This window comes from Panthera pardus, unplaced genomic scaffold, assembly GCF_024362965.1.
Source record: "Panthera pardus isolate Hobbes unplaced genomic scaffold, ASM2436296v1 HiC_scaffold_16, whole genome shotgun sequence".
Lineage (NCBI taxonomy): Eukaryota > Metazoa > Chordata > Mammalia > Carnivora > Felidae > Panthera > Panthera pardus.
Window position 1 is genome coordinate 68,269,691 of NW_026526721.1, and position 26,083 is coordinate 68,295,773.

Consider the following 26,083-nt stretch of genomic DNA (forward strand, 5'->3'; position numbering starts at 1 on the left):
TGGCGTGGTGTCTGAAGGAGGACAGAGCAGAGGCTGATTGCAACTTTGGTTTGAAGGTGGTCTTCCCAAAGATCCCCCTTGATGTGATGCTTTCATCTATTTGTCTGCCTTTGGCTTTAAAATCTTAAAACCCTAACTTGATTGTGTTTATGTTTGTGTCATATTTGTGGTCTGGCACATGAGTATTGGACAGGGTCTCACAAATATTTAGAATCTGAGAATTCTAGAGGAGAAAGGAACCTTGGAGGTCAGCCATTCCAGTGGCCTGACTTGGCTTTGTTCTGGTGTCTGTCTTGAGAAGCAATGACCCTGCAGGTGGGAAGGAAAGATAGGCAAGAAGAGGACAGCAAATACTATATTTTTTGTTCCAAGACAGGAAAAAAAAAAACACTAAAGGACTTTTGTGAAAATCTGAGTGGCCAAGAAAAGCTATAGTACTTATAGTAAGCGGACCTCATTTCACCTGCTGTCAACCTTGAGAAGTGACAAGCCCTGTATCCCTGCAAGATCATCAGGACCCAGCCAGATCAGTGCACTGGACAGAAGTGCCTGTGGGCACAGAAGTGCCACAGCTTTTATCCTTGAGGATCAGAGCAGCCTCAGGACATGCACCAGGTCTTTCTCCCACTGCCTCCTGGGCCAGGGAGGAAGCACAAGTGAGAAAATGTATAGGAAAGCTCTTTATACACTTTGGATTAAGTTCATCCAAAGGCAGGGTGTGGAGGGCATGGTATTCTCTGGTCTGCTGTGCCCTCTCTGTACCTCCTCCATAGAAAACACAAACCCTCCAGCTCTCCTCCTGACCCCTGTGCTAGGTGATACTTGCCATGGCCAGCATGGCCCAGACTTACAGTCCCTTCCTTCTAGAGGCAACCTGTACATCATTTGTTCTCTTCAGTGAGGAGTTATTTTGATTTAGACAAATTCAAAAGCGGGGAGTTTTCATAGTGTGTGTCCCTGCCACTGCTGCTCTCTTGTTCAGGTGGTAGTGAGAATCTGCTCAGCGCTACTTCTGGGCATTGTGCATCCCAGCGCCCAAGAATGCTTTCCTGTCCTGAAATGATATGGATTCAGCATCTTTCCCAAGCTCTGGAGGCTCGCTTTCTGCTAATTAGCAACTCATGGCCAGCTTGCAACATTATGGAAAATAGGCACATTTTATCATGTAAAAACTATAGCTCTGGGCATCATTTAACTGTATGACACTCAGGTGATATCTGCTTTTGGAAAAGTTCTGTAAATGTATTTGTGTTTTTGAAAGTCTTAAAGTAACAGGAATATCTGGTGAATATGTAGCTTCAGCTCCCTCAGTGCACCAAGCTTGACTGTGCCTTCCCATAAACATTGCTAATCCCCCTCCCCCACCCCCAAATCAGATCATCAGCATGTTGGCTGAAGTCTGGTCTTGGTTTTATTTTTATTTTTTTTAATTTTTTTTTTTTTTTTACATTTATTTATTTTTGAGACAGAGAGAGACAGAGCATGAACGGGGGAGGGTCAGAGAGAGGGAGACACAGAATCTGAAACAGGCTCCAGGCTCTGAGCTGTCAGCACAGAGCCCGACGCAGGGCTTGAACTCACGGACCGCAAGATCATGACCTGAGCCGAAGTCGGCCGCTTAACCAACTGAGCCACCCAGGCGCCCCTGGTCTTGGTTTTAATGGTCTTTGCTGTCAGTGGATTTTTTTTTAAGTTTATTTATTTATTTTGACAGAGAACAAGTGGGGGGGGGGGTAGGGGGAAGGGACAGAGAGAGAGAGGAGGACAGAGGATCTGAAGCGGACTCTGCTGAGTGCAGACAGCCTGATGCAGGGCTGGAATTCCGGAACTGTGAGATCATGACCTGGGCTGAAGTTGGATCTTTAACCGACTGAGCCTGCCAGGCCCCCATAATATACTGCCTTCTGCGGGCACACTGTCAATGGATGTTAAAGCGGTGTTCAAAACTCACCACACATGTGTCTTTGCTAATAAGTTTTGCTAATTAACGTTCTAAAAGATATGCTTTTGCACAAAAGTATAAATCTATAAGGGAGAAACAGATACATTCTCTGGAATTAGTTCAATGGAGATGGGAATGGGAAGGGCTTATGAAGGTTATGAGTTGCGTTCTTTTGCTGTCCTGTGTGTTGGGTGTGCATGCACGCGCATCCGGTGCCATGGACCTGCCTGAGGACTTGCCCTCACTTAGTCCAGTCAGCCTAAAGCTTGGCCTTTTCATTTGGTTTCCTTTTCTAGTTGATGTACCCTAGCCTGAAAAGTTCTCAGAGTTAAACATGAGCTCTATACCATTGCATCCTTTACCATGGACAGTGGGATTGCTAATGCTATTCAATTCTTTGGAGCAGGGGACCTGCCTATGACCAGGACTGCCATGGCTATGTCTCCATGTGGCCATTGTTGAAATAAACCCAGTGAAGTCTTTTTCACTGGCTCCTTCATTTTCACTTGACCAGATCCCTCTGGTTTTATTTCCTGAGCCCAAATATAGCCCCCTGGATTTGATGGGTGTGGCCGACAAGAGCTGCCTTTCTGCCACCTTTCCTTTCCTCTTGAGGTAAGAGGAGTCCTGGGGCATGCATGAAGCTACCTGTATGAGCTTAGCAGACAGGCCTGCTCTGAATAACTTCTCTCTTAATTACCAGTTGTAGGAGTTTAGGCAAGTAACTCAACCTTTCTGTATCTTTTCATCAGTGAAATGTGGTGGCCAGGAGGATTAAATGAGATGAAGTTTGTGTAATGCTTATCCCTGTGTCTGGTACATAGTGTCCAGTAAATGGTAGCCACGGTTATTAGCTGCCCAAGTCCAATCAGTACACTTTCAGCCTGTATCTCCCTGTCCTCCCTGCTACTTGGGTCCTTTTGATGATCTGTGTTCTTGTATTTTCAACTTTCTTTCCCTTAGCATAGAAATGAGTTGGACTCACTTGTTTTAAAACCTCTTCCCCTCAACCCTGCATCTTTTCTGGTCCCATCCTAAATCCCTTGTCCCTTCATTCCTGGTGTCTCTCACCTCCTCATTCCTCAGCCCACTGCACTCTGGAACCTGCTCCTCAGCCCAGTGAACTAACTCTCGCCAAGGTCACCAGTGCTGTCTCACCTGACTGCCACAATGACTGCAGGCCTTTGCCGACATTCTCCCCATAGCAGCGTGCTGTTCCCCACTCAAGGTAGGTCTCTGCCCTCTGGGGCTCCCTGCCCAGTGCCCCAGCAAGGGCCGAGGGCACTGTTCTTCAGACTGGAACCAGGCCCTTGGCCCAAGCCACAAATCAGACCAGGACACATTACGAGTGAAAGTGTTTAATAGTTAAATTATTTAAATAGACTTTTCAATTTCCATGGGAAATCATAATCCTATCTGTTTTTGCAAGAGCAGGAATAAAAAGAGTGCACACCCTTGGAGGGAATGAAGAGCTAGCACTGCATGGTGTCGCCAGTCACTGCTGGGATAGGAGGGATGGGCCCCCGAGAGGCCAAGGAGACCGTAACCAATGGGGGGAACCACCGGAGGAACTCAGCACGCACACGTTACTCAGGTTGGAAGCAAAATTAAAACCTAGCACCACTGGTGGGTGCTATGGAGGGGCCGGAGACTTGAGAATGCCACCATGGAGAAAGCCAGTCCCCCCAACAGATGCAAGAGGGGCAATGCAGAACTCAAAGGACAGAGCAGCAGAAGCGTGGACAGACTTGAGCTGGCAGTTTTAGGTCCGTAAACTTTGCTTCTCAGAGCTGTGTTCAAATTGGGGTGAGAGATGGTGTGTGGAAAGGGGAGCTCGCTTCAGCAGCACATATACTAAAGAAAAAAGGGGAGGCCGGTGCTAGTGTCCAGTGAGAGGTGGTGCAGATGGGAATCAAAATAACATTTTGCAGTTGGCATATAGCTGCCACCCTACCTCCTTCAAGCTCGTGTTAGAGGTGAGAATAATTCTGCCCTGAGAAGCAACAAAAAGATGTGGGCACAGGACCCAAGGATTCTGTTTGAATATATCCCTATGATAATATATCATTTTTCAGTTTTAAGCCCGTTTCCATTTTATACCCTCAGAGGATATAACAAATACAATTTTTTCCAATATATTTCACTTCCACCTCCCAAAAAACCAAAAACCAGACAAAACAAAATTTCTGCTAGCTTTGCCCTTTGGACGCTGAAGCTAGCTAGGCTCTATCGTTTTCTCTGGTCTGCAGATGAAAAGCAAAGCCACCACCCTCCCTGAACCCGAGGGCTGCACATTACCCCCAAGTCTGAGGCACTATCTCTGGGCGAGCCACCTGCATGGTAGCCAACTGAGAAAGGCAGGTAAGGCTTCCCACCACCACCGCCCCCTCTCCTCCCCCCCGCCATCTGAGCACCTGTGGCCATCCCTGAGCACTCACAGCTGCCTCTCTGCAGGCAGCAAATGGTTGGCATCTCAGGGAGAAGAGGGGACAGGGGCCGTGCTGTCTGTTGCAGGCTGAGGCTGCTTCCCTTGGTTCCACCTGAGCCTGAGATGGGAAGGCAGTTTTTGTTTTATTATCCATTTGCATTTTACTTAGGGGAAGTGATGTGTTAGATGGGGTAATGTACGCATGCACCTTCCCATTTAATCTGAATGTAGGGCACCCCAAAAGGACACGCTCACTGCTCTGGTTGGACCTGGGAAAACCCAAAACTGCCTAATCTGAAGTGAGGGCAACAGGCATCCTGCATGTGACCAGTTCCACGGCATAAACACACACACATCTACACCAGTACATACGCTGACACACGTACAGTACAAACGCTGTGCACAGCTGTTTTCTAATATAGTTTACAAAATATAGAATTTGGTATATTTGTTAGATCTCCAAGGTTTTCAATAATACAAAATAAAAAATACAAAAAAGACAAGTTGGGATCCTTGCCCTCCCCCCAACCACCAGTGGCATCTTTGTTTGCTTGTGGGTCTCTCATACGCATACAACTAGCATAGTCTAAAGAAGGGCACAGAAAGTTGTTTTATTTAATAAATATTTTCTTTTTCTCAGAACCACCCCTCCTTGCCTCGCGTCTTCTCGCCTCCCCCTCACAATTTGTTCTGTTCCCCTCCAAGAGACGTTGTCCACCTGTGTAGGTGAGGAGGAGGGCTGCGGAGAAGGCCGCAGTCCCTCCAGAGCCAGCACTCCTGCCAGCAAGCCCCTCCGTGGGGCAGGGGCCGTGGCCTCTGTCAGGGGTTTAAAGGCTCACACAGGGAAGTGGACCCCTGGGGCCGCTGGGTTACCCTGGGCCAGAGTTGGGCCGCTGACCGACCCACCCACCCGAGGCTGAGGCCTCCCCCTCAGCTCTGTCGTTGCACACTCGGCTGCCACACACCGTAAGCACTCAGCAGCTCCTTTCCACCTGCGCAGCAGCATCCGTTAGAAAACTCGGGATTCGGATCGCGCCTAGCAGAGTCTTCTACGGAGGAAACATCTTTGGTCAGCTTGGTGCTCGCAGGACGCTGGCACCCTGGGGCCTGGGACGGAGGCTGCGGCCTGCCCACAAAGGCAGAAGCTGCTTCTGGAGTCAAAGTGGAGAATCTCACCGGCGCAGCCACGTGGGCTAGAGCGCAGGCTTCCACCTGCCCCCCCCTCCGGCACACAAAGAAGCCATTTCCGTTTCTCTGGAGGCCAGGCTGCCTGGCATCACTGGCTGGCAGCTGCTAACTGAGCGGGGGCCCACCGTTGAGGAAGTAGGTCATCATCTCTCCTTTGCCCTTGACCTTGACCACACCCCTGCACTCCAGCTGGTATGTGTTGGCAGCCAGCACCTGGTACATGTCTGTGGTGACCTGAGGAGGCGAAGAAGGGGAGAGGATAGGCCATTGTTGAGCCAAGCCGTGACTCTGTTGTCAGGCAGCTCTGTCCAACTGTCCCCAACACACAAGGGTGGGTGGCACCTCCCTGGCAGGGGCTCTCAGGGACTGACAGCTGCTCGCCCCTAGACTTGACTGTTCGAAACAAGAAAGATGACAGCACCTACTTTGTGCCAGGCAGTGTGGCCTGTGGTCCCTGAACTGCCTGTCATTGTCCACAGTGAGAGAGGTGCAGAAGCTGAGCAGAACTGCTTAGGGCATCCACAGCATTCTGACGCTGCCCCACTGATACGAAGCATGGGCCCAGCGTGTCCACCCAAGTCTCGCTCCAGGACAGATCAGCGATGTTCCTGGAAATTGGTTTTTCACACCACAGATCGAGAGCCACTATTTATCTCACTGAATCTATGAGGTAAATACTGTTATCTCAGCCTCAGGAAACCTAAATCACTTGTCTGAGGCTACATAGCTAACAAATGGCAGAGTGTGGATTCAGTTCTGTATCCTAGTGCCCATCTCTGCTTTAGCTTTTGGAACAAAGGGGAACTCACCAGTGGCTTCAGTAATCACTGCACTATTGTAGGGCTGATGTGAGCAGCAATACAGATGAATGCCTCATGCAGTGACCCAAAAGCCGTCTGAGTACAGCCCACACGCCCCACCAGCCACCCCACAAAACCTCTGCTGAGGATCCTGGCCCTGCCTGGCTGTCAGGCCAGGGAAGAAGGGGCCAGAAATCTCTAGATGGGCTGCTGGAAGGTGACCCTACTGGGTTATCACGTGTATTCCACGAATGGGAAAGCCCTACGCAAAGGTGAGGTGCCGGGCCGTTGTGTGGCTGCTGACAGAGTCCCTCACACCTGTCTGTGGGTGGGGTTGGACATTCTGCAAGCACACATTCCTTTCTCCCCAGCTGCCATCTTGTTGTCCCGTCTCCCTTTGGCACAGGGATAGAAGTGAAAGAAAGCCATTTGGCCAGGTTCCTCCAACAGCACCTATCAGGCCAGGGCCGTGCTTGGGCTGACCCTCTGTTCAGAGGTCCCACAGAAGAGAGGACTTAAGGGACATTTAAGCAGTGTCAGTGTGAGCAAAGGGCCATGAAGAGAGCAGGGTTCAAACTTGGGAAAACAGGTCAGGGAGGCTAAGTGACCTCCCCACAGCCTTATGGGGGCCCTGGGGGTTCAGAGGTACAGGAATACAGCCCAGTCCAGGGCCTCACTGTTGTCAGGAGCAGAAGGAATTAAGGGCAGTCTAAGAAAAACAAAAGCGGTTGAAGAGAGGTAGGCCTGGGAATCGCAAGAGCCAGCTTGCACAGGATGGAGAGAGGAGAAAAAGTCTCTGGGTCTCTGGCCAGGCCCCTTGGCAACCATCCTAGGGATCACTGGCCTTCCCTGGTTCTATTGCACCAGGCCCTGAGTGCTGTGGGCTCCAACTGGCAAGACATTGCTCCCTGCAACCATCTTGGTGTCCCCTTGTATGCCTGGGTCTTGGCATTAGCACTCCTGGCTTAGCATCAGCAGTGGCTCCCGCCTTTACTCCCCCAATTCCTTCTGTGGCCAGTAGAGGGCTTTGCACAGGAGTGAAGATCTGTCCAAGGTCCTGAGGGCCTGAAACACAATGATCTCCAAGCTCCCGAGACAGTGCCAGCTACCTTCAAAATTGGCTGCAGAAATTCTGACTGGGGACTGTGGGCAGCTTGCACTAGGGACCTGGAGTATCAGGCAGAGGCCCCCATGGGGGTGAGCCGGGTGGTGGATGCTCCGGCACTCACCTGGATGCGGTCAGGCACACCGGTGCTGTCCATGCGGCTGGCCACGTTCACCGTATTGCCCCAGATGTCGTACTGAGGCTTGCGAGCCCCGATCACCCCAGCCACCACGGGGCCAATATTGAGCCCTGCAGGGGACAGAAGTCAGCAATGTCATCAGGGCTCAGACCAGTGCTCACCAGACTATCATTCCTCCCTTGACACTCAGCAAGTTCCTCTGGACTCAGTCTGAAGACGGCCAGTGTCCTCCAGGCCCGAGACCATGCTTTACCCTGCAGTTCCCACAAAATGCCTGCCAACCCAGACCACGGGGTCTGTTCCCACAGCACTGTTCCTGTGTCCTCGCCCCCAATCAGGTCTCAGCTCCTGCAAGTCCATCACCAGGACCACCCTCTTCAAGGATTCAGTGACCCACTGCAGCATCCCACTGCCTGTCCTTAATCATCCCTGTTGGTGGCATTTCAGTTTTCAGTTCATTCTAACCACACGTACCAGAACTCATCCTTTTCCCTCATCACTCCTGTTTCTTTCAGGGGCACAACGATTTTCATTCTTAGTACCTTGCTCCTAACCCACAGTGTCTTCTCTGTCAAGGTGATCCTCCCCTGGGCGTCTGAGCTCAGGCAGGGATGCCACCGTGACCCAGCTCCAGGAAGCAAGGCTGCCATCTCCCTCCTGGCACTTCTGCTCTCATCTGTCCACCTTCCCGGTCCTAGGCACGCCAACCCCAATCACCCTGCCCCTCAGCCTTTGCCATGCTAGCTCCCCACCTCAAATGTCCTCCCTCCTCTTCAAGCAAGAACCTTACCCAACACACCTGGCTTAACTGACACTGTCTAGACATTTTCTGCCGTGTCTCCAAGCCCCTGGGCGCTCCCCCTCCTCTCTCACATGGGGCCACATTAAACCTCACTGTTGTGTGTGAAGTAGGACTGCAAACATAGCAGAAGCTCCCAAATAGAAACACCGTCATTTCTTAAGATGCTTCCCTCCACGACCCTCCTCTTCAGTCCTGTCAAGGCCCTGCAGCTTTTTACCCGACCTGCTCTTCCCAGGCTGAACTGGCCAGAAGGCAAGCTCACCGATCTTCATCTGGAAGTTGTTGAAGGAGTGCTCATTGATGTACTTCATTTGGTCCATGAGCTTCATGGCAAAGTCAGCCAGGGCTTTGATGTGGGTCTTGCCCACCTTGTCATATGTAGAGTCATTGAGGCCTGAGGCAGCCATGTAGGTGCTGCCAATGGTCTTGATCTTTTCCAGCTGCCTGAACCGATCCTCACTGATGATCTAGATGGAAGGAGGCCAAACCTGGGTTACCACCAAGGCTGGGGCACTGAAGTCTATGGGGGACGGGCAACAGCATGGCCCCTCATGTCCTCCCAGTTCACACAGGAGGCCCAACTCCACACCAGCTCAGTGAGGCCAACAGAGCAGGCCTCCTCCCATACTTACCCGTGTGTGGTCACTGTGAGTCACTGTCTACCCTGCACCAAGAGCCCCAGGCCAGCCCACTAGTCACCTCAGCGTCTCTTGCCCCCAACAGGGGCTGGTGGCCATCTCCTCCCTTCCCTGGCTCATATCCCCATCCCTCCCAGGGACACCACCTCATCTTTGTCCAACGAGACACCCACCTTCTATCTCCATTGTCTGTCAAAAGCCTGCCCAGACCCAACTTCAGTCAATTCCAGCTATGCTCTGCCCCAGGAGCCTCATGGGCTGTTCCCAGCACAGCCCATTCCCAGTTCCATCCTCCTCCTCCTCCCAAGGCTCTGTATTCCCACTGGGGTTGACCTTCTCACCCTCACCACTCAGGGGGCCCCCAGGGTTGAAATGCCCTACTGGGCACAGAACCCCCAGCACCTGGCACACACTAGGTGCTTGGCGAGGGTGTAGTAAATAAGACACGTTTGTGTTTCCGCCTCTGCTATTCCGGGCTTTGCGTCTTTGTCCTGCCTTCTCCCTTAGCCTAGGAGTCCCTCCTTCCTTGGACTCCCTCAAAGGCTGGGCCCCAGCCTGGTGGGAAAGGAATGGTGGCTGATGGAGAGTGGCTGGCAAGGTAGCTGGGCAGGGCCTCAGTGGGACAACGGACCTGCAGAGACTTCAAATTCCAAACACCTGGGCTGGGACCCCCATTCTTCCACCTACTAGCACTGACCTTAGGCAAGCAGTGTCTCTGGGCCTGTTTTCTCCTTTGTAACACAATAGAGGAAGAAATGTAGGCAAGGTGCCTGTCTCCCTTGCCCCTCTCCTGTTTGCCCACCCGTCGCACCTCGTCAAAGTCGGCGATGATCTCATTGAGTAGTCGCAGGCACTCAACACCCTCATTGTTGGCCTCCAGCTCCACGTAGAATTCAGAGAAGTTGGCGATGGAGGCGAACATGACGGCCACACACTCACACGACTGGTAGTAGAGCTCATCATTGCGTCGCTCACGGGCCAGGAAGTGGGCGGCCACATCCTTGGGCAGGATGTTGTGCAGCAGCCGCCGGTTGTAGGCCTGCAGCTCCTCCATCTCCTCCTTTTCCTCTGTGGCCTAGGACACGGCGCCCGGTCAGGAGAGGCATGCGGCCTGCCCGCATGCACCCGAGACCTCCACTGTGCCCAGCCTCTGTCCCCCTGCTGTCCCCACCTCTGGCTTTCCATGAGGAAGCACCAGAAAAGTGAGACACTTGTACACATCCAACTGGGCTCTGCCTGCCTGCCCCTCGGAATGTGTTGGCCCCGAAGGAGGGAACCCCGGGCTGGGAACGGGTCCTGGAAGACAGGTTGAGAGCATCCTGTCTGACCAAAGCTAGACCAAGGCAGGGGGTTACAGGGATGGCCAAAACCACAGCCCCAGTGGCCCTCCAGCTACCAAGTGCTCCACAACTGTCCACTTTCTTCTTCATATCAGGAAGTACAGCCAGAAAAGCAGTTTGATAAGGATCACTTAATAGACCAACCCCACTGGGACGATGGCTTAAAGCCCCACCAATCTCCCTGGTTCCCACCAGAGCAGACTCACCCCAGGGCCAGGAGGTACAGATGCCCCAAAGTGCCACAAGGGGTGGGATGGGCACATCACCATTGACTTTGGTTCCCCTGGGTCTGGGAAATTGGGGTTTGTGGTCACTCACCCTCTAGCTTAAGAGCCCAAAAATCAAGAGGCCAACAGTGACCCACAGCCTGAAGAGCAGAGATAGTTATGCACCAAGGTGTGCAAGGAGCCATCTGACCAGAGTTCATGTGACACAGGAGGTACACAGTGCAGTCTGCTAGCTTCCTCCCCCTTGATGGCAAACAAAATGGCCCCTTTAACTGGGAGTGATCATGTTGGTAAAACAGGCAGGTAAAGGGTCATTAGCAGGGCCATTGAAAAGATCTAGCCAGCCTGCTGGGGGCTTTCCTAACTAAACGTGGAGGCCTTTCTATTTGGCTGCAGCTACAACCTCCAAAAGCACCAGGACCACTTCCCTGGCTCTCCCTGTGGATGGTGGCTGCTCATGGGGAAACTGCTGGCACACCCACCCAAAGCCACAGGACCTGGGTCCAGCAGGTAAGGTAGAAAGCTCAGGGACCCCAGGGCTCAGAGGCCTAGCCTTGCACCTGAGGTGAGAGGACCCACAGCCCATCAGTCCTAGAGCCGCTGGAAACACAGCCTTGACAATAGGGGTTATGCCTAAGGAAGTTCCTGGATCCTGAGATGCCAGGTGGGTGCAGTGGGACCTTTGCTTCTGAGATGCCTTGGGAGGCCCCTCCTCCCAAGCCACCCTCTGCCTAGCTCTGGTACAGGTGTGCCAGCGGGAGTAGGCCAGAGTGGGAATCTCTATACTTCTCGAAGGTTACTCCCTGGAAGAGCCCCAGCCGGGCCATCTGCCTTGGAAAATGCACAGGCTGCCCACAGTGCTACTACTGCTGAGACCACATGCCTGGGGGCCCATGAGCACTCTAGCTCCTTTGATCAGCCCAGCGGTGGCAGAAACATAACACATGCCCTTCCCAGAGTGCATCTGCCCAGTGCCAGGCAGCTGGTGGTGGAGGCTGGGGTTGAGATAGTCGGAGACTGGTTACTGCAGGGAGCACTGGCCAAGGCCCCAGGGTTCTGACCAGGAACTCCCACCACATCTGGACAACTCTGCCCTGAGATGTGACGTTGGGCAGCTCCCAACACAGCCAACCGCTTCTAGGATTGGGCTCTGGCCAGGTGGAGGGCTCAGGGGTCCACAGCCCCCTTGCTGATCCTAATAAGGTCAATGCTGTGGGAGAGGGATAAGACCTGAGACCCAGTGGTCTGGCCAGGAGCAGGCTTGTGGGTAAGGGTGTGTTCCTGGTACAGACGCTTCAGGGAAGCGAAGGACCTCGGGCTTCCCCAGCTCACTGCCAGCACCACACCCACCCACCATGACCTTAGATTCAACAGCAAAATTAGCTGCTGAGTTAGACTGGAGGGGTGGGGAGCACCCGACTATCACTCACCCAACCCAAGGACCTGTGTTCAGGTTTTTGCCTGTTGGTATGTATTTGATGTTGTTCCACCTCCCAAAAGTCCTGGAGGAGGACGGGAGATGAAGGGACGTGTAAGCATCATGAGCCTGTTGCAGGGATTCAGTGGAGAGAGGCTGACACGCCTGCCAGGTAGAGACATGCTCACCCCCAACCCCACACACCTGTGTACAGGCCTTAATTGTTTTCAAAATGGGAGGGGAGCTGCGGTTGCCTGAACACTGGGGTGGGGTTGTGAGGGAAGCTCAGACTGCTCTGTTCAGCCCTGGCAGGCAGCCTCACTTCGACCCTGCGTACTGAGGAGCTAGACAAAGAAGCGGGGTGGGGTGACAGGGCAGCAGGTCACAAAGGCAGGCTGAGTGGCAGGCTCACCTGTCCCTTGCTTCCAGCCCTTTCTCGAGATCTTTGCCACACAAATGAGTGGCAGGACAGCCACTGTCTTGGGGGTGGGGGACTTCCTCAGGGCTCACATGGGAGGTGGGGTGCGAGTGAGCAGAGAAGTGGAGGGAAATCAGCCCCAGGTCCCACAGAGCCTGGTGAGCCCCTAGGAGAGAGCTGGGGCCTCTGGGGAGCTTCCCCAGAGGCATGAGGGGCATGAGAGCTGGGAGGAGGCAGGGAGGCAGCAATCTGAGCCAGGAAGGTATGGCCTCACACTGGATATCCCCCGGGTCCCTCCCAACCCAGGGATGATAAGGGGGCATTCCACGTGCAACAGTTTTCCCCCAACCTCAGGGCATCCATTCAGTGGGGAATCTCAGCCAACCTCCTGCGAAACACAGCAGGGGCCACTGGATGCTCCCATCCTTAAGAATGAAGTAACTGGAATAACAGGTCTGAGGCTGCCCACAGGGAAGACTTTCTCACCGTGGGCGCCCTCTCCTGGACCTTCTGAGTCGGTCCAGCAGGTAACAAGCAGCGGCTGGGTCCATCACTAGCACCTGGAGCATCACCCTGTGTGTGGCCCAGTGGCATCCCCTCCTCCGGGTTTTGACATCATCAGGGCACAGGGCACAAAGCCTGGAGGCTGGAGCACTTCCCTGGGCACTAGCACCCCACTGCCTCTGCCCCTACCTGGACCACCTCTCCCCAGGGCCAGGGCACAGCCACCTGTCCAGGCTTCCGGTTGATGGTCTTTGATGCCCCCTCCATCCATTCTCCCCTGGAAGAGTCTTCAAGCCAGTTCTGGTCACATCAGGCCCTGCTCAGGCGCCTGTGGGACCAGCTCCTGCACCGCAGCCTCTGTGACATGGGGACTACGAGTCCCACAGTCCTCACCTCCTGCCCGCTCCCCTCTCTCCCGACTCCTCGCTGCCCACACTACAGACTAGAGGCCATGCCTCCCCTCTGTCCCTGCCTCTGGATGCACACAGCAATGCCTGGCCAATATTTGTGACTTAAGAGCATATGTCTTGGGCCCGTCAAAGTCCCAGCGCTGTCAAGGGTGGGATGGTTTGGAATAAGCTCCAGGGTTTTGGCTCTTGGCTCCAGAAAGCAGGGAGCAGACCTGCTGGGACATGGGGCACAGATTAGTGGGACTGAGCAGGACACCTTTTCAGTGCAGGACGAAGGCTCAGCCAGCCCAGGTGATGAACTCGTTCACTCACAAAGTGCTGCGAGGACTGGGTGTGTCCCCCATCCCAGTTCCAGTCCCGGGGCCACCCACCTGCAGTTTCCAGAGGAAGTCCAGGCGGGCGGTGGACTCCACTTGCTGGGCATGCAGGTATAGGGCCAGCACGAAGACTGAGATGATGATGGGCGTCACCACCTTCAGCGCCACCTTGGTCGCATGTTCAGGGCTGCAGGCAGGAGGCAGATGCCTGGCACCTCATGGCAGGCTCAGAGGCCCCCTCAGGCCTTTGTCTTCCTCCTACTACTCCCCCTTCTCCTTAACTTCCCACTCAAATTTTGCCTGAGGTAATGCCTCCTCCAGGAAGCCGCCTCAGCTGGCAGCCCTGTCTCAGCCCCTGCTCACACCAGCAGCTCAGCAGCCATTACTCCTCTCCTGATGCCCACCTCTCCCCCATCACTGGGCAGCTTCCCTCTGGTCACATCAGGGGATAAATGAGGCCCTTGTAAAAGGCAGCATGTACATCCCAGGCGTCTCCCAGTGGACAAGATAGCGGCCGTGGGCATAGTAACAAGGGAGCCAGGCAGGCCATACTGGCCGTCTCTGGGCTTTGGGCAAGTCTCTTAACCTCTCTGAACCTTAGTTTCCTAATCTGTAAAATGGGATAACAATACCCACATTTTAAGAATTAAAGATACCAGGGGCACCTGGGTGGCTCAGCGAATTAAGCGTTCAACTCTTGATTTCAACTCAGGTCATGATCTCACAGTTGTGGGATCGAGCCCCTGCATCGTGCTCCATGCTGAGCATGGAGCCTGCCTGGGATTTTCTCTCTGTCCCTCCCCTGCTTGCGCTCTCTCTCCAAAATAAATAAATAAATACTAAAAAAGAAAAATACTGTACACAAAATTCCTTGTATAGCACCTGACAAACAGTAGGAACTCCACACCTGGTAGCTAATAATGACTAATTGCATTCCTGTTAACATTAATACATACTCTTCATAAAAGCTGCTCTCCCAAACCCTGCTTGCTCCCTGTCCCAGCAGAGAGCCTGAGCCTTGAACACTGCACAGACTCCCTGACCAGCAGTAGCCCTAGTGCAGGGCCTACCCCACAAAGCCCACAGGCCTTGCTGGCCCCTCTCTTCTGGCAGGGAGCCAGGGGGCACCAGCTCCTATTCTCCTGGGCCTGGAGTCTGACACATGCTCCTGGGGAAGAGTGAGAAGCCAGATGCTTTAAGGTGAGGTCTCTGGAAATGACCTGTGTGTCCTAGGTCATCTTGGGCTGGTGGGAATCGCACAAGAAAAGAAGGGCATCTACCCAATGAGGCATCCTTGGTCCCTGGGGAGTAAAGGGCTTCCCTGCCCCCTCCAGCCTTCTCCTTCACTGCCCACCTTGCCTCAGAGGCCCCCTCCCCAATGGGCACCACCACCTTCTCTGCTGGGCCCTGGGCTGCTGGCCTCTGGCAGCTCTAGGCCAAGGGCAGGGAGAGGCTGTGTCAGAGGACTTGGAGAGTATCCACTCACCACTGGGAGGTCCCGTTGTTGCTGAAGTCTCTGTGAACAGGAAGCGGGGAGGGCTGTTCGGGGCTGCTCTTCCACATGGGCAGTCTCCACTCCCGCTCTGCCCCCCTCCCCCGTTCTGTCTCCCACCTTGCTCTGCCCCTCCCACCGCCGTGCTCCCCCACCACTCCCAGCCCTGCTGCCCCGTGCCTGATACCACTGCCCCCACTACGGTTGCTCCCTCATCCCCCCCCTAACACCCCTCTGGATCCAAGGAGACTTTCAGGATGGGAGGCTTACAGAAAGCCCAGCCCCAACTGGCATCTGGTCTCCATGACCACAAATCACCCAGCCCATACCTGGGACCCTGGGGCCCCCCAGCACCTCTGCCTGGACAGAAGCCAGCCCAGCCACCACCCCAGCCCTTTGCTGCATCCAGAGGAGAAGAAACACTACACCTATGCTGTGTCCAGTGTAGTTACCACAGCCACGTGTGGCTAGAGCCTTCAAGTGTGGCTAGTACAAGCTAAAATGTCCTGCAAGTGTAACATAGATACTAGGTTTTGAAGAATTAGTGTGGGAAAAAATATAATAGGTTTCATGAATCATTTTATATTGACTACATATTAAAATAATATCTTGAATATATTGGTTAAATAAAAATATGAAATTTGTAGGCTTTGCCTTTTTAACATAGCTACTAGGAAAATTTTAAATTACATTGCATTATTTATCCATTGGACAGTGCTGCCCTGGAGCCAAGCCAGGGACTCCTAAACCAGAAATGACCTCTGTTCTCTGCTGCTGCTTCAGCAAAGGGAGGGGATGGGAGAAGAAACATGGTAGACCCTCAAGAAATATTTTTGGATGAATGGATAGATGGATAAATGGATCCCATCCTATAACTTGGAGAAAACACAGTTTGCTGCATTTTCTCAGGAGACACAGACCTGTCACATTTTTTGCACTTCCCAATGTATATGTGTGTGTGGGGGGGGGGGGGGGGCGGGGGATAGAGTGATGGGAAGAAAAGAGCATTGATATCAAGCATTTTACCTACATTTTACTACTATAGGTATTATTCCCAATTTACTGGGAGCTAGGTAGCCTGAGGCACAACTCCCATGCCTGCTACCTAGATGTGGGACCTAACGACTCACCATCATAACTAGGAGCCTTTGAGCAGTGCACAGACTACCCAACCATCCTGGCAGCCCTGTCGACCTTGCTAAGTTGCTCTGAGGCTGAAAAGGGATAATGTATGTCCCAGTGCCTAGCTCGAGGCAGGACATAGAGCCCATGAACAACAAAGGCTGTTCTTTTGCTCTCACAGACCTTGCCGTCCAGCTCTGTTGAATCTTTACCCCTCTGGGCCTGAGGTGCCACAGGCAGATGGAGTTAAGTGAAAATAGCTCATCAGAGACTGTCCTGAACAAATGAGGAACAATTCACTGAGGCCTGAGGGCAGGACTGAATAACAAACTGGAGGGGACAGCAGGACCTACTCACCCTGAGGCCACTCCCCCACCCACTGGGAAAGAGAGGAGGAAGACTAGACACTGGTGCTTTGCCCAGGTGGTAGGCTGGGGGGCAACACAACACTCCCCTCGCAAGGGCCCCCTGCAGCCCAGGTTCCCAGCCGCCCGCTCTTCCAACCTCCCTGCACTGCCCCAGACCCAGTGTGGGGAGCCACCTACATGGCATTGGCGGTGACCAGCAGGTCGGCGTTGTCAAAGAGCGTGACGCGGGGCACCTCAACAATGAGCACGTATGTGAGCTCAATGGCCAGCATGAGCACCAGCTTCCCAATGCAGCTGATCTGCAGGAACACGGAGCAGGCCAGCAGGCTGAGCAGCACGCTGTAGGTGAAGTACTGCGGAAAGAGGGCAGCGGGCTTCAGCGCCCTGGCCCCACCCTTCCCGGCCCCACGCCCCGCCCCCCTGAGCCAGCCACGTTTCGGCTGATGCGAACTTGTGACGTAACCAGAAGGGCCCTGGTTAGGAACCAGAAGATGGGGCTCTAGGCTGAGTCTGGCCAATGCTGGCAGCAGCGCCCAGTGGTTAGAGCAGAGCTCCAGGCTCAGGCAGACTCGAGTCGTAACTCTGATTCATTGTGGACTGTTGGTGTGACTTGCGCCATTTATTCAACTTTTCTAAGCCTCATTTTCCCCATCTGCAAAAGCTCCAATGTCACCGGCTCACCGCTGCCGTTCCATGAGAGGAAGCGCCTGGTTTCCTCAGTAACTGCAGACAGCACAGGCCCCAGCCCCTGACCTGCAACGTGAAATCCCACGGTTTGCAAACCAAAACTATTTTCATGACTAATGTGGTGGCAACATCTGAACTGGCCTTATTTGGTGACAAAGCCTGCCCCACGTGATATGATGCTAATTATCATCTTTAGCCTGCTTCTGGGGACGATTCATACATTTTGCTGCAGAAATATTACTGTATTTCATTATCAGGTGCTGCCCAGGCTACACTGGGGGTGTGAGATACTCTTTCAAACTCTGAAAAATTCCCAAGTTCTGAATCTATCTGGCCCAGAAGGCTGCAGACCAGGGATTGTGTCCCTACACGATTTACCCTGGGGAAGTCCCTTCTGGTCTTGGAGCCTCGGTTTCTTTCTCAGACAATAGAGGAGCTGAACCAGAGACCTCGGAGGTTCCTTTCTGCTCTGTCGTCCCCTGATGCTAATCCTAGACATGCCACCGTCGTTATTTTGTTCTTTCTTTTAAATTTAGCATCATGACTTCTGAGTCAGGCACTCAGACTCACTATGCACTTCCTCTGCTTTGGGCTGGAGGCCAAATGGCAGTGGGGGACGCTCCCAGGTTGGACCTTGAGCCTCTTCAGGCCTTCAGGAACCCAGAGAGGGGATACAGAGGGCCCCCTGGGAGGGGCTAGCCTCAAGCCACTACCTGGAACAGGGGCAGAGGAAGGAGTAGGGGGGGGTCCACCCAGATAAAAACAGCCCCAAGGATAATAATCCTGTCCTTGGGGGTGGGGGTGGGGGGAGGGCGGGGAGGGAGCCCCCAGGGCCAGCCTGGATGCCCATTCAGACCCTGAGCCAGAGAGCCAGGAGGCCAAGGCTTACAGGTGGTGTCCCCAAGGGCCTTGGGATCTGTGAGGAGTTGCTGAATCAGAAGACTTGTGAGCCCGAGAGCTCTGTAGTCATCAAGGCCTGGGGTCAGTGGGACTGGAACTGGTCAGACTGGTGAGGGCTGAAGGCTGGGACCAACCATGTCCCTCAAGTGAGGAGCTGGAATAAGCCCTACAGCCACCATCCCCACTCTCTTCGCCCATTCCTCAGCATCTGCCATGAAGCAGCAAACACCAAGGGGCAACTGTCAGATCAAACAAGCCCCTGCTTCTCAGTAAACAGCCCTCAAGCAGCAGTTCCTGTGAGCTCCGCCAGCTGCACGAGGGAGCAGAGGCAGAAGGGAGACTCGGCGGCCCCCCCCCCCCCCCACCGCCCCGGCAGGTTGGGAGGGCTCAGCCGGACCCAGCGGCAGGTGGAAGAGAGGCGCTTGCCTAGGTGAATGCTGGCGGGAGTCCTGCCCTTCATGGAGGTTCCCTTGTCCCATCTGTACAGGGGAGATGGATTGGGCTCATTCCCAGGGCTGGGGGAGGGAGGCCAGCTCTGTGACTGCCCCGGCGGCCCTCACTGCAGTTCTGGACCTTTCTGTGAGTCACGGGGCCCTTTTGGAACTGGATGAAAGCTTGGACTTTCCCCAGAAAAGGGTAACAACTACCATCACCTCACAGGTTCCATGAGAGCCCCGAAGGCAGCTGGGGTATGGGAACTACCCAGTGCGTGCCGTAGATGCCCTGGGCTGGAAGCCTGGCCTCAGGCTCGGAGAGCTTCCTGAGGAAAAGGTGAATGAAGCACCACACATACCATCGGCACTTAATGCATGCTGCTCTCTAAGGGTTCTCGGTGTTTAAACCCAATAACCTATGGGTATGATTTCTTTGGGGGTGATGAAAATGTTCTACCTAGATAACGACGATGGCTGCACACATCTGTGAATATCCTAAAAGCCACTGAATTGTATGCACACTTTGAATGGATGACCTCGATGGCAGTACTGGGTTGGGACTGGGTTCCTTTGCTTCCCTCCCTGCTCTCTGGCCCATAGCAGAGAAGCTCAGGCAGGTTCTCCTGAGGCAGGCCTGCTCTAAAGTGGAGGGTCCACAAACAGCTCTGCCCTCAGGTTAAGGCTAAGAATTCTGGAGCCAGACGACCTGGGTGAAAGCTCTGGCTTTACCACTTCCTAGCTGTGTGACCTTGGGCAAGCGACTTACCCTCTCTGTGCCTCACTTTCATCTGTGTAAAAAAGATGTTAACAGTGTCTATGTCAAAGGGCTGCTGTGAGGACGAAATGAGTAAATCTATGTCAAATACTCAGCACAGTGCCTGGCCCATGGCAAGCATGCTGTTTTACTGTTGCATGGAGAAGGCTGGCCTCGTTCACTGATGCACGGCACACGGACTGAGAGACTGGGATAGGGTCTCTGGGATGGCTGTGAGCTTGAGAGCCCTTGACTCCCCCAGAGCAGCCAAAGGCAGAGAGGGAGCGGGGCAGAGGGGTCTGTCTGCACCCAGAGCCCCCTGCCCATTACCTCGGGGAAGTTGCAGTTGGGCCGGGGGCTGCTGCAGAAGCCCCGCTCGTCACCCAGGCTGTAGTTGACTGCCGACTCCACCACATGGCACGCGTTCACCTGGCTGGTGCTGATGTTGTGCTCATCCGCCAGGCAGCCGAACAGGTCCTTGGAGTTACACATGAACTAGGGGCAGCGGGGGAGAGGGTCAGCTGTGGGGGCCAGGCGAGGGCAGCCCATCTCCACAGGGCAGCGGGTGTCTGTCCACCCTGGTCTCAGGTGCAGCCTGACACTGACGGGGGGGACAGGAGAGGAGCCTGGAAGAAGTCAAGGAGCCAGCAAGGTTGGCCCGGCTGCCCAGGCTAGGGCTCGTAAACGTCCCCTGGGGACTTCCTGAGTCTTTCTGGTCCCTCCAGCCTTGAGAGCAAGGAACTGAAAGCCTGTGTGAGAGGCTTTAGGAGTCAAATCTGAATCCAGACCTGAGGGGAAGACCAAATGAGAAATTCTGGGGGAGAGGGAGCTCCAGGGAGGCGTGGGGGGTGGAGCCACCTACCATGTTGACAAAAGCCGACAGGAACACCAGGGTGATGGTGAACACTCCGACCAGGGTGCTGTTCGTCTTGGACCGCACGATCTTCCTGGAAAGGGTCTGCAGCGGGGCCGGGAAGAGCTGAACCAAGGGAAGAGGAGGGAGAGAGACAGAACAGAGTTCAGTGAGGACTCTCCAGACCACCATAGAGGAGCTGGGGAGCCCTCCCTCCCCTCCATCTTTGTCTCGTGCCAGCATAACCCCAGGTCCTTTCTGAACGCCCTCCTAGTGTGCAACTGTGCGATGGCTCACACCACTGACCCACTGCTCCCGGCCGACGACAGCACAGAATCTGCGGCTGGCCAGGAGTGAGTCTACCTGGGAAGCTTACAGGGGAGAGAGGCGTGGTGGAAGGAAAGGTGCTATCCTGCCCCCAGCAGAACAGAGGAAAAGGCACATGAATCCGCCATGTGAGTTCTGGGCCAGTCAGGGTTACAATCAGGCAGTTAAGGAAGCCTGGAAGGTCCCAGAACTTTCCCAAGGAGGGTCAGAAGGCTTCTTGGCAATAAGAAGCTGTGGGCCTGAGGACTTGGAGAAAACTTAGGGTCTGAAGGGAGGAAATGGGCTTGTGAGAAGGGGACAGAGTAGCATGTGAGCAGGAGGGTGGGGCCCTAGACAAGTGAATTAAGTGAACCTTTTTTTCAGGACTCCCATTGATCTCCTGTTTCCCCTCACCTACCCTCCCTACATTTCCTTCAATTAGACAAACAGCATGTCCAACCAAAGACCCACCTCAATTTTGGTAGCTAAATGACCCAGTCCACTGTATCTACACAGTTGGCTTTGTCCACCATGGCGGGTGCCAGGGGTAAAGGCAGAGTGGGGAGTTAATTGGTTAATGGGTATAGAGGTTCAGTTTGGGAAGATGAAAAAGTTCTGGAGACGGACAGTGATGATGGTTGCACCAGAGAGTGAATGCATTTAATGCTGCTGAACAGTACATTTAAAAAGGTTACAATGGAGAATTTTGTTATTATGTACCATTTAAGAAAGAAAGCAAAAAGACAACCCAGAGAATAGGAGAAATTGTTGCAAACCATATCTCTAATAAGGGTCTTGCAACCAGAATACAGTAGTCTCCTCTTACGCATGGGGATATATTCCAAGACCCCCCCCCCCCAAGAGACCTAAAATTGTAGACAGTACAGAAATGCATATATACTATGCTCTGTCCTATATACATACACTTAGCATAAAGTTTAATTTATAAATTAGGCATGGTTAGAGATTAATAACAATAACTAATACAAAAGCATAACAATTACAAAAATATACTACAATAAAAGTTATGTGAATGTGGTCTCTCCTCTCTCTGAAAATATCTTATTGGATTTGCCCTTCTGCTGACGATGTGAGATGATAAAATGCCTACGTGATGCGAGGAAGTGAGGTGAATGATGTAGGCACCGTGAGGTAGTGTTAGGCTACTACTGACCTTCTGACGATACGTCAGAAGGAGGGTCATCTGTTTCCAGACCACAGGAACTGAAACCATAATAAATGAAATCATGGATAAGGGGGGGACTACAGTATACAAGGAGCTCTTACAACTCAACAATAAGACAACCCAATTTAAAAATGGGACAATGATTTGAATAGGTATCTCTCCAAAGAATCTATACAAATGGCCAATGAGCACATGACATGAAAAGATGTTTGTTGTGAGTCATCAGGGAAATGCATATCAAAAACATGAGATACCACCTCACACCCACCAGGATGGCTATAATCAAAAAGTCAGGTGATAACAAGTGTTGGTAAGGACATAGGGATATCAGAATCCTCATCCATTGCTGGTGGGAATGTAAAATAGTGCAGGTGTTTTGGAAAACAGGTTGGCAGTTTCTCAAAATGATCAACAGTTACCATATGACCCAACAATTGTACTTGTAGGTATATACCCAAGAGAACTGAAAACGTAAGTCCATGTAAAACCTCGTATACAAATGTTCATAGCAGTACTATTCATTATAGCTTGAAAGTGGAAACTACTCAAATTGATAAACTAAATGTGATATTTCCACAGAATGGAATATCATTTGGCCATGAAAAGGAACAAAATGTTTTTACATGATATGACACGGGTGAACCTTGAGAGTATATGCTAAGTGAAAGAAGACAATCTCAAAAGGCCACACGTTGTAGGAGTTCAGGAAAATTCATACGGACAGAAAGGAGAGTTTGAGGCTGCCAGGGGCTTTGGCGAGCAGGGAATGAACAGCGACTGCTAACAGGTATGGGGTTTCTTTTCAGGATGATGACAATGTTCTGGAATTATAGTGGTTAACAGTTGCCCAACTTTAGGAATATACTAAAAACTACTGAATTACAGTTTCATCCACCTTCATAAAGGTGCATCTTATAGATGTGAATTGTATCTCAATAAGGAACTTATTACACAGCTCTTACCAGCTGCCTGACCCTGGGAAAATCATCAAGGGCTCTGAGCTGCAGCTTTCCTATTTATATGTAGGGGAGATCTATCTCCCAAGGTGGCCATGAAGACTCGGTGAAATGATGCATACTAAAGTGCTTCGTGAGCTGCTAAATTCAATAGAAAATTTACTTAATATTTGCATTTTTAAAGAGCTCTATTGCCAGTAAGAGTGAAAATCCCTGTTTCCTATTGAAGGCCTTTTTTTTTTCATAGCTGGGGAAAGTGTTCTGGCACTAGCATGAGGATCCCACTCTGAAAAGGTATGACAGATGGTTTCTAATTTTTGTCTGCTTGAAATGTTGCCATTCCATCCTATGCCCCGACCCATGTTATTTAAATAATTTCAGTTCTAATCACCCTATCCATCAATTGAAGGGTTTCTTTTATTATTTTGCACTCACCGATGAGATGTAGGCAAAAGTTATTAGTTATTAGAAATTGGCTGGGGAACAGGATATGCACACGGGCTTGCTTCCTGGGGAAGGTGGGACCAGGAGCCCCACAGGGGCCACCCAGAGGCCGGGAGAAGAACTGCAGGCTATTTTTAAAATTCAGTCTGGAAAAGTACTTCCCATCTTACAAATGATTGACTTTTAATGCACTGGCTTGCTACAAGCCGATTTCCTTTGTCATCCTTTAAAAAGACCTGCTCTTCACTTTAAAACTTCAAATCTCCAGAAGATTTGACATCCTGCTCTGGTATCAGTTGATATAGAGTATCTCATCTCCTGTAGTCAAAAAGTTCATCTGTATGTTGACCCTAACTCCCATCATATTAATCCCAGTGCGGACGGTGAACGTCTTCACCTGGACAGAGTTTTCTCACAGAGATGCATCACAGCTGCCACCAGATCTTGGAGACTATTTTTTTTTCCAGCAGGATAATTGTGCCTGTGCAAACAATTGTTCAATGCCTGCTCACTCACAATTAGAGCTCAAAAAACAAAACAAAAACAAAAACAAAAAAAAAAGATTAAAAAAAAAAATTCCAAACCAGTACATTCCCAGTCCGATGAACTCAAATCAATTCAACATGAAATACAGGAGTGGGGACATAATTAATAAACCATGACTGGGGTGAAGGACAGTTTTGATCTCGGCCACTCTGAAAACCTCCAGGCAAATTGATGACCAGCCTGGGGTCCTGGTTCTGTGATGTGGGGTCAGGGTATTGCAGAGATGAAAAAAGGTGATGAAATCTAATGGAAAAAAAATGAAGAAAACAGCCTTTTTGACAAGAAACTGATTTTAAAAAGCAGTAGCTCCTACTTTACGACATTTTTTTTTTTTTTTTTAAGATATAAAAACTGCAGAGGCCAAACAAGGCAGGCTCCACACCACTGCACTCCCTGGGGTCAAATGGACATATTAACAAAGGCAGCGTCTTTGGGAGGAAGGACTGTGGCTCTGGAATCTAGAACCACTGGGGTTTAAATCCCAGCTATGGCACCTCCTAGCTCCAGGGCTTCAGGAAAGCTGCCTAAGCTCTCTGAGCCTCACTGACCCCATCTGGAGTATGGATGTGATAAACGCCCTCTTCAAAGCTTAGAAAACACAGCTCAAAGTGCAGAGCTGGGATGTGGACCCTCAACTGCCTGACTCAACAGCCATGGGATGAACTGAAGATACGCCTCCTGGAGTGAAACGCTCTCTATCCCCAAAGAAATGTGTGTCTGGCAAAATGTATCCTCTAATAGACAAAACGTGCCCCTGAGCATGCTAGGAGAAGGTGAGTGTGGGGCTCTAAAGTCCCCACAGGACAGAAGATACCTAAGAGGTAAGAGGTACTGTAGTGTAGTAAGACCCTATTTCAAAAACTGGGGACAGTAGCCAGGCTGGGGTAGAAAGAAGTGCCAGCAAGGGCAGGGGGGTGCGGTGGTGGACTTCAGGCTGCAGGGAGGGAGAAGAGGTTTCTGGTGACTGCACAGAGCACACAGAGCCTAGAAGCAGCCCTGGCCACAGTTCCCAGGAGCTCAGGCAGTCAGGTCCCGGGAGTCTGTGGGAGACAAGCTAAGAGGAGCCAGCAGCCTGGAGGATGGAGATTTAAATACACACATGTATACACCTGTGCACGCAAGCATGCACACACACGCCAAGAGCTATGTGGCCAAGTACTCCTTCTGTGCCTATCTACTCCCAAGCTCCAAAATGCAGGAAAGGAGTCTGGCCTTCCAAGTAAGAACATGCTAATGAGCCACAGTAAAGACAGGGGGCCCAAACCAGAAGGTGGGGAAAGGAGGCAGCCAACCTCTTCTACCCATCTGAGTGGAGGTAGGAGAAATGCTAGCATTGTCAGAAACAAGCATAGGAGGATGGGGCAGAAGTCACAGGGAGGCTGATGGAACAGTCAGAGGTGCCCAAAAAGAGGAGAGGCTGTACTCAGGAGACGTGACTGAGCTCACCATCCCTGAAGGTAATCAAGCAGAGGCCAGCCCATCCTTATTATCACAAAGGGATTCCAGTCTCAGGTGGGTGTCTGGGCTGCTTCACTGCTCCAGCCATTCCCAATTTGAGATTCTGAGTCCGGACCCTTGTGTGATGGCAAGGAGGGATGCAGCGTGGCTTTTTCTTTTCTTTTTAATTTTTTAAAAAATTTTTTTAACGTTTATTTATTTTTGAGACAGAGAGAGACAGAGCATGAACAGGGGAGGGGCAGAGAGAGAGGGAGACACAGAATCTGAAGCAGGCTCCAGGCTCTGAACGGTCAGCACAGAGCCCGATGCGGGGCTTGATCTCACGGACCATGAGATCATGACCTGAGCCGAAGTCAGACGCTTAACCGGCCAAGCCACCCAGGCGCCCCTCTTTTTTAATTTTTTTAACGTTTACTTATTTTTGAGAGACAGAGAGAGACAGAGCATGAGTGAGGGAAAGGCAGAGAGAGAGGGAGACACAGAATCTGAAGCAGCTCCAGGCTTCGAGCTATCAGCACAGAGCCTGACACAGGGCTCAAACCCACGAACCGTGAGATCATGACCTGAGCTGAAGACAGACGCTTCACCAACTGAGCCACCCAGGCACCCCTCAGCATGCCTTTTTCTAAGACAAGCAGCTGTGGGGCCCAGGGCAGCACAGATGCCAAGGGAAGGGAGGAGCGACGTGTGCAGATGCTCAGACTGGCCTTCTGAGATGGCATCGCCAGAAGAAAAGAAGTGCTCCAGGGATGATCCTTAGGGCAAAGCAGCCCAGAGACCGCGGGGCCCTGAAAGGAAGCCGATGCTCTGAGCAGCGAGGCCAGGAGACCAAGACACCAGGTTAGCCCCAAGTCCCCAGAGATGTCTGTGAACCAGATCATGCTGTGTCAGGAGAGGACCAA

The 26,083-nt window shown here is 52.2% G+C and overlaps 1 protein-coding gene and 2 long non-coding RNA genes across 4 annotated transcripts in view; 2 read left to right on the forward strand and 1 right to left on the reverse strand.

The window, feature by feature from the left end:
• Positions 1-1,677: 1,677 nt before the first annotated feature.
• On the forward strand, positions 1,678-4,023 carry LOC109266495 (uncharacterized). 2 transcript variants are annotated; one of them, XR_008422463.1, is made up of 3 exons: positions 1,678-2,557; positions 3,029-3,170; positions 3,377-4,023. It is a non-coding gene; the product is annotated as an uncharacterized LOC109266495 (long non-coding RNA). The 2 variants fall into 2 exon arrangements; XR_002079735.2 differs by lacking the exon at positions 1,678-2,557 and having other exon boundaries at positions 2,568-3,170.
• The window catches only part of ADCY5 (adenylate cyclase 5), a 147,903-nt gene continuing 125,104 nt past the window's right edge, over positions 3,285-26,083 (reverse strand). The window contains exons 13-21 of the mRNA XM_019448598.2: positions 20,295-20,411; positions 19,763-19,927; positions 16,835-17,010; positions 15,162-15,191; positions 13,730-13,862; positions 9,854-10,117; positions 8,667-8,871; positions 7,588-7,712; positions 3,285-5,792 (exon numbers count right to left, since the gene is read on the reverse strand). Coding sequence (XP_019304143.1) covers positions 5,664-5,792; positions 7,588-7,712; positions 8,667-8,871; positions 9,854-10,117; positions 13,730-13,862; positions 15,162-15,191; positions 16,835-17,010; positions 19,763-19,927; positions 20,295-20,411 — 1,344 coding nt within the window. The 3' untranslated portion in view covers positions 3,285-5,663. The remainder of the gene's footprint in view (positions 5,793-7,587; positions 7,713-8,666; positions 8,872-9,853; positions 10,118-13,729; positions 13,863-15,161; positions 15,192-16,834; positions 17,011-19,762; positions 19,928-20,294; positions 20,412-26,083) is intronic.
• Positions 18,917-23,088, forward strand: LOC128777257 (uncharacterized). Its single transcript, XR_008422464.1, has 3 exons — positions 18,917-19,015; positions 22,357-22,564; positions 22,981-23,088. It is a non-coding gene; the product is annotated as an uncharacterized LOC128777257 (long non-coding RNA).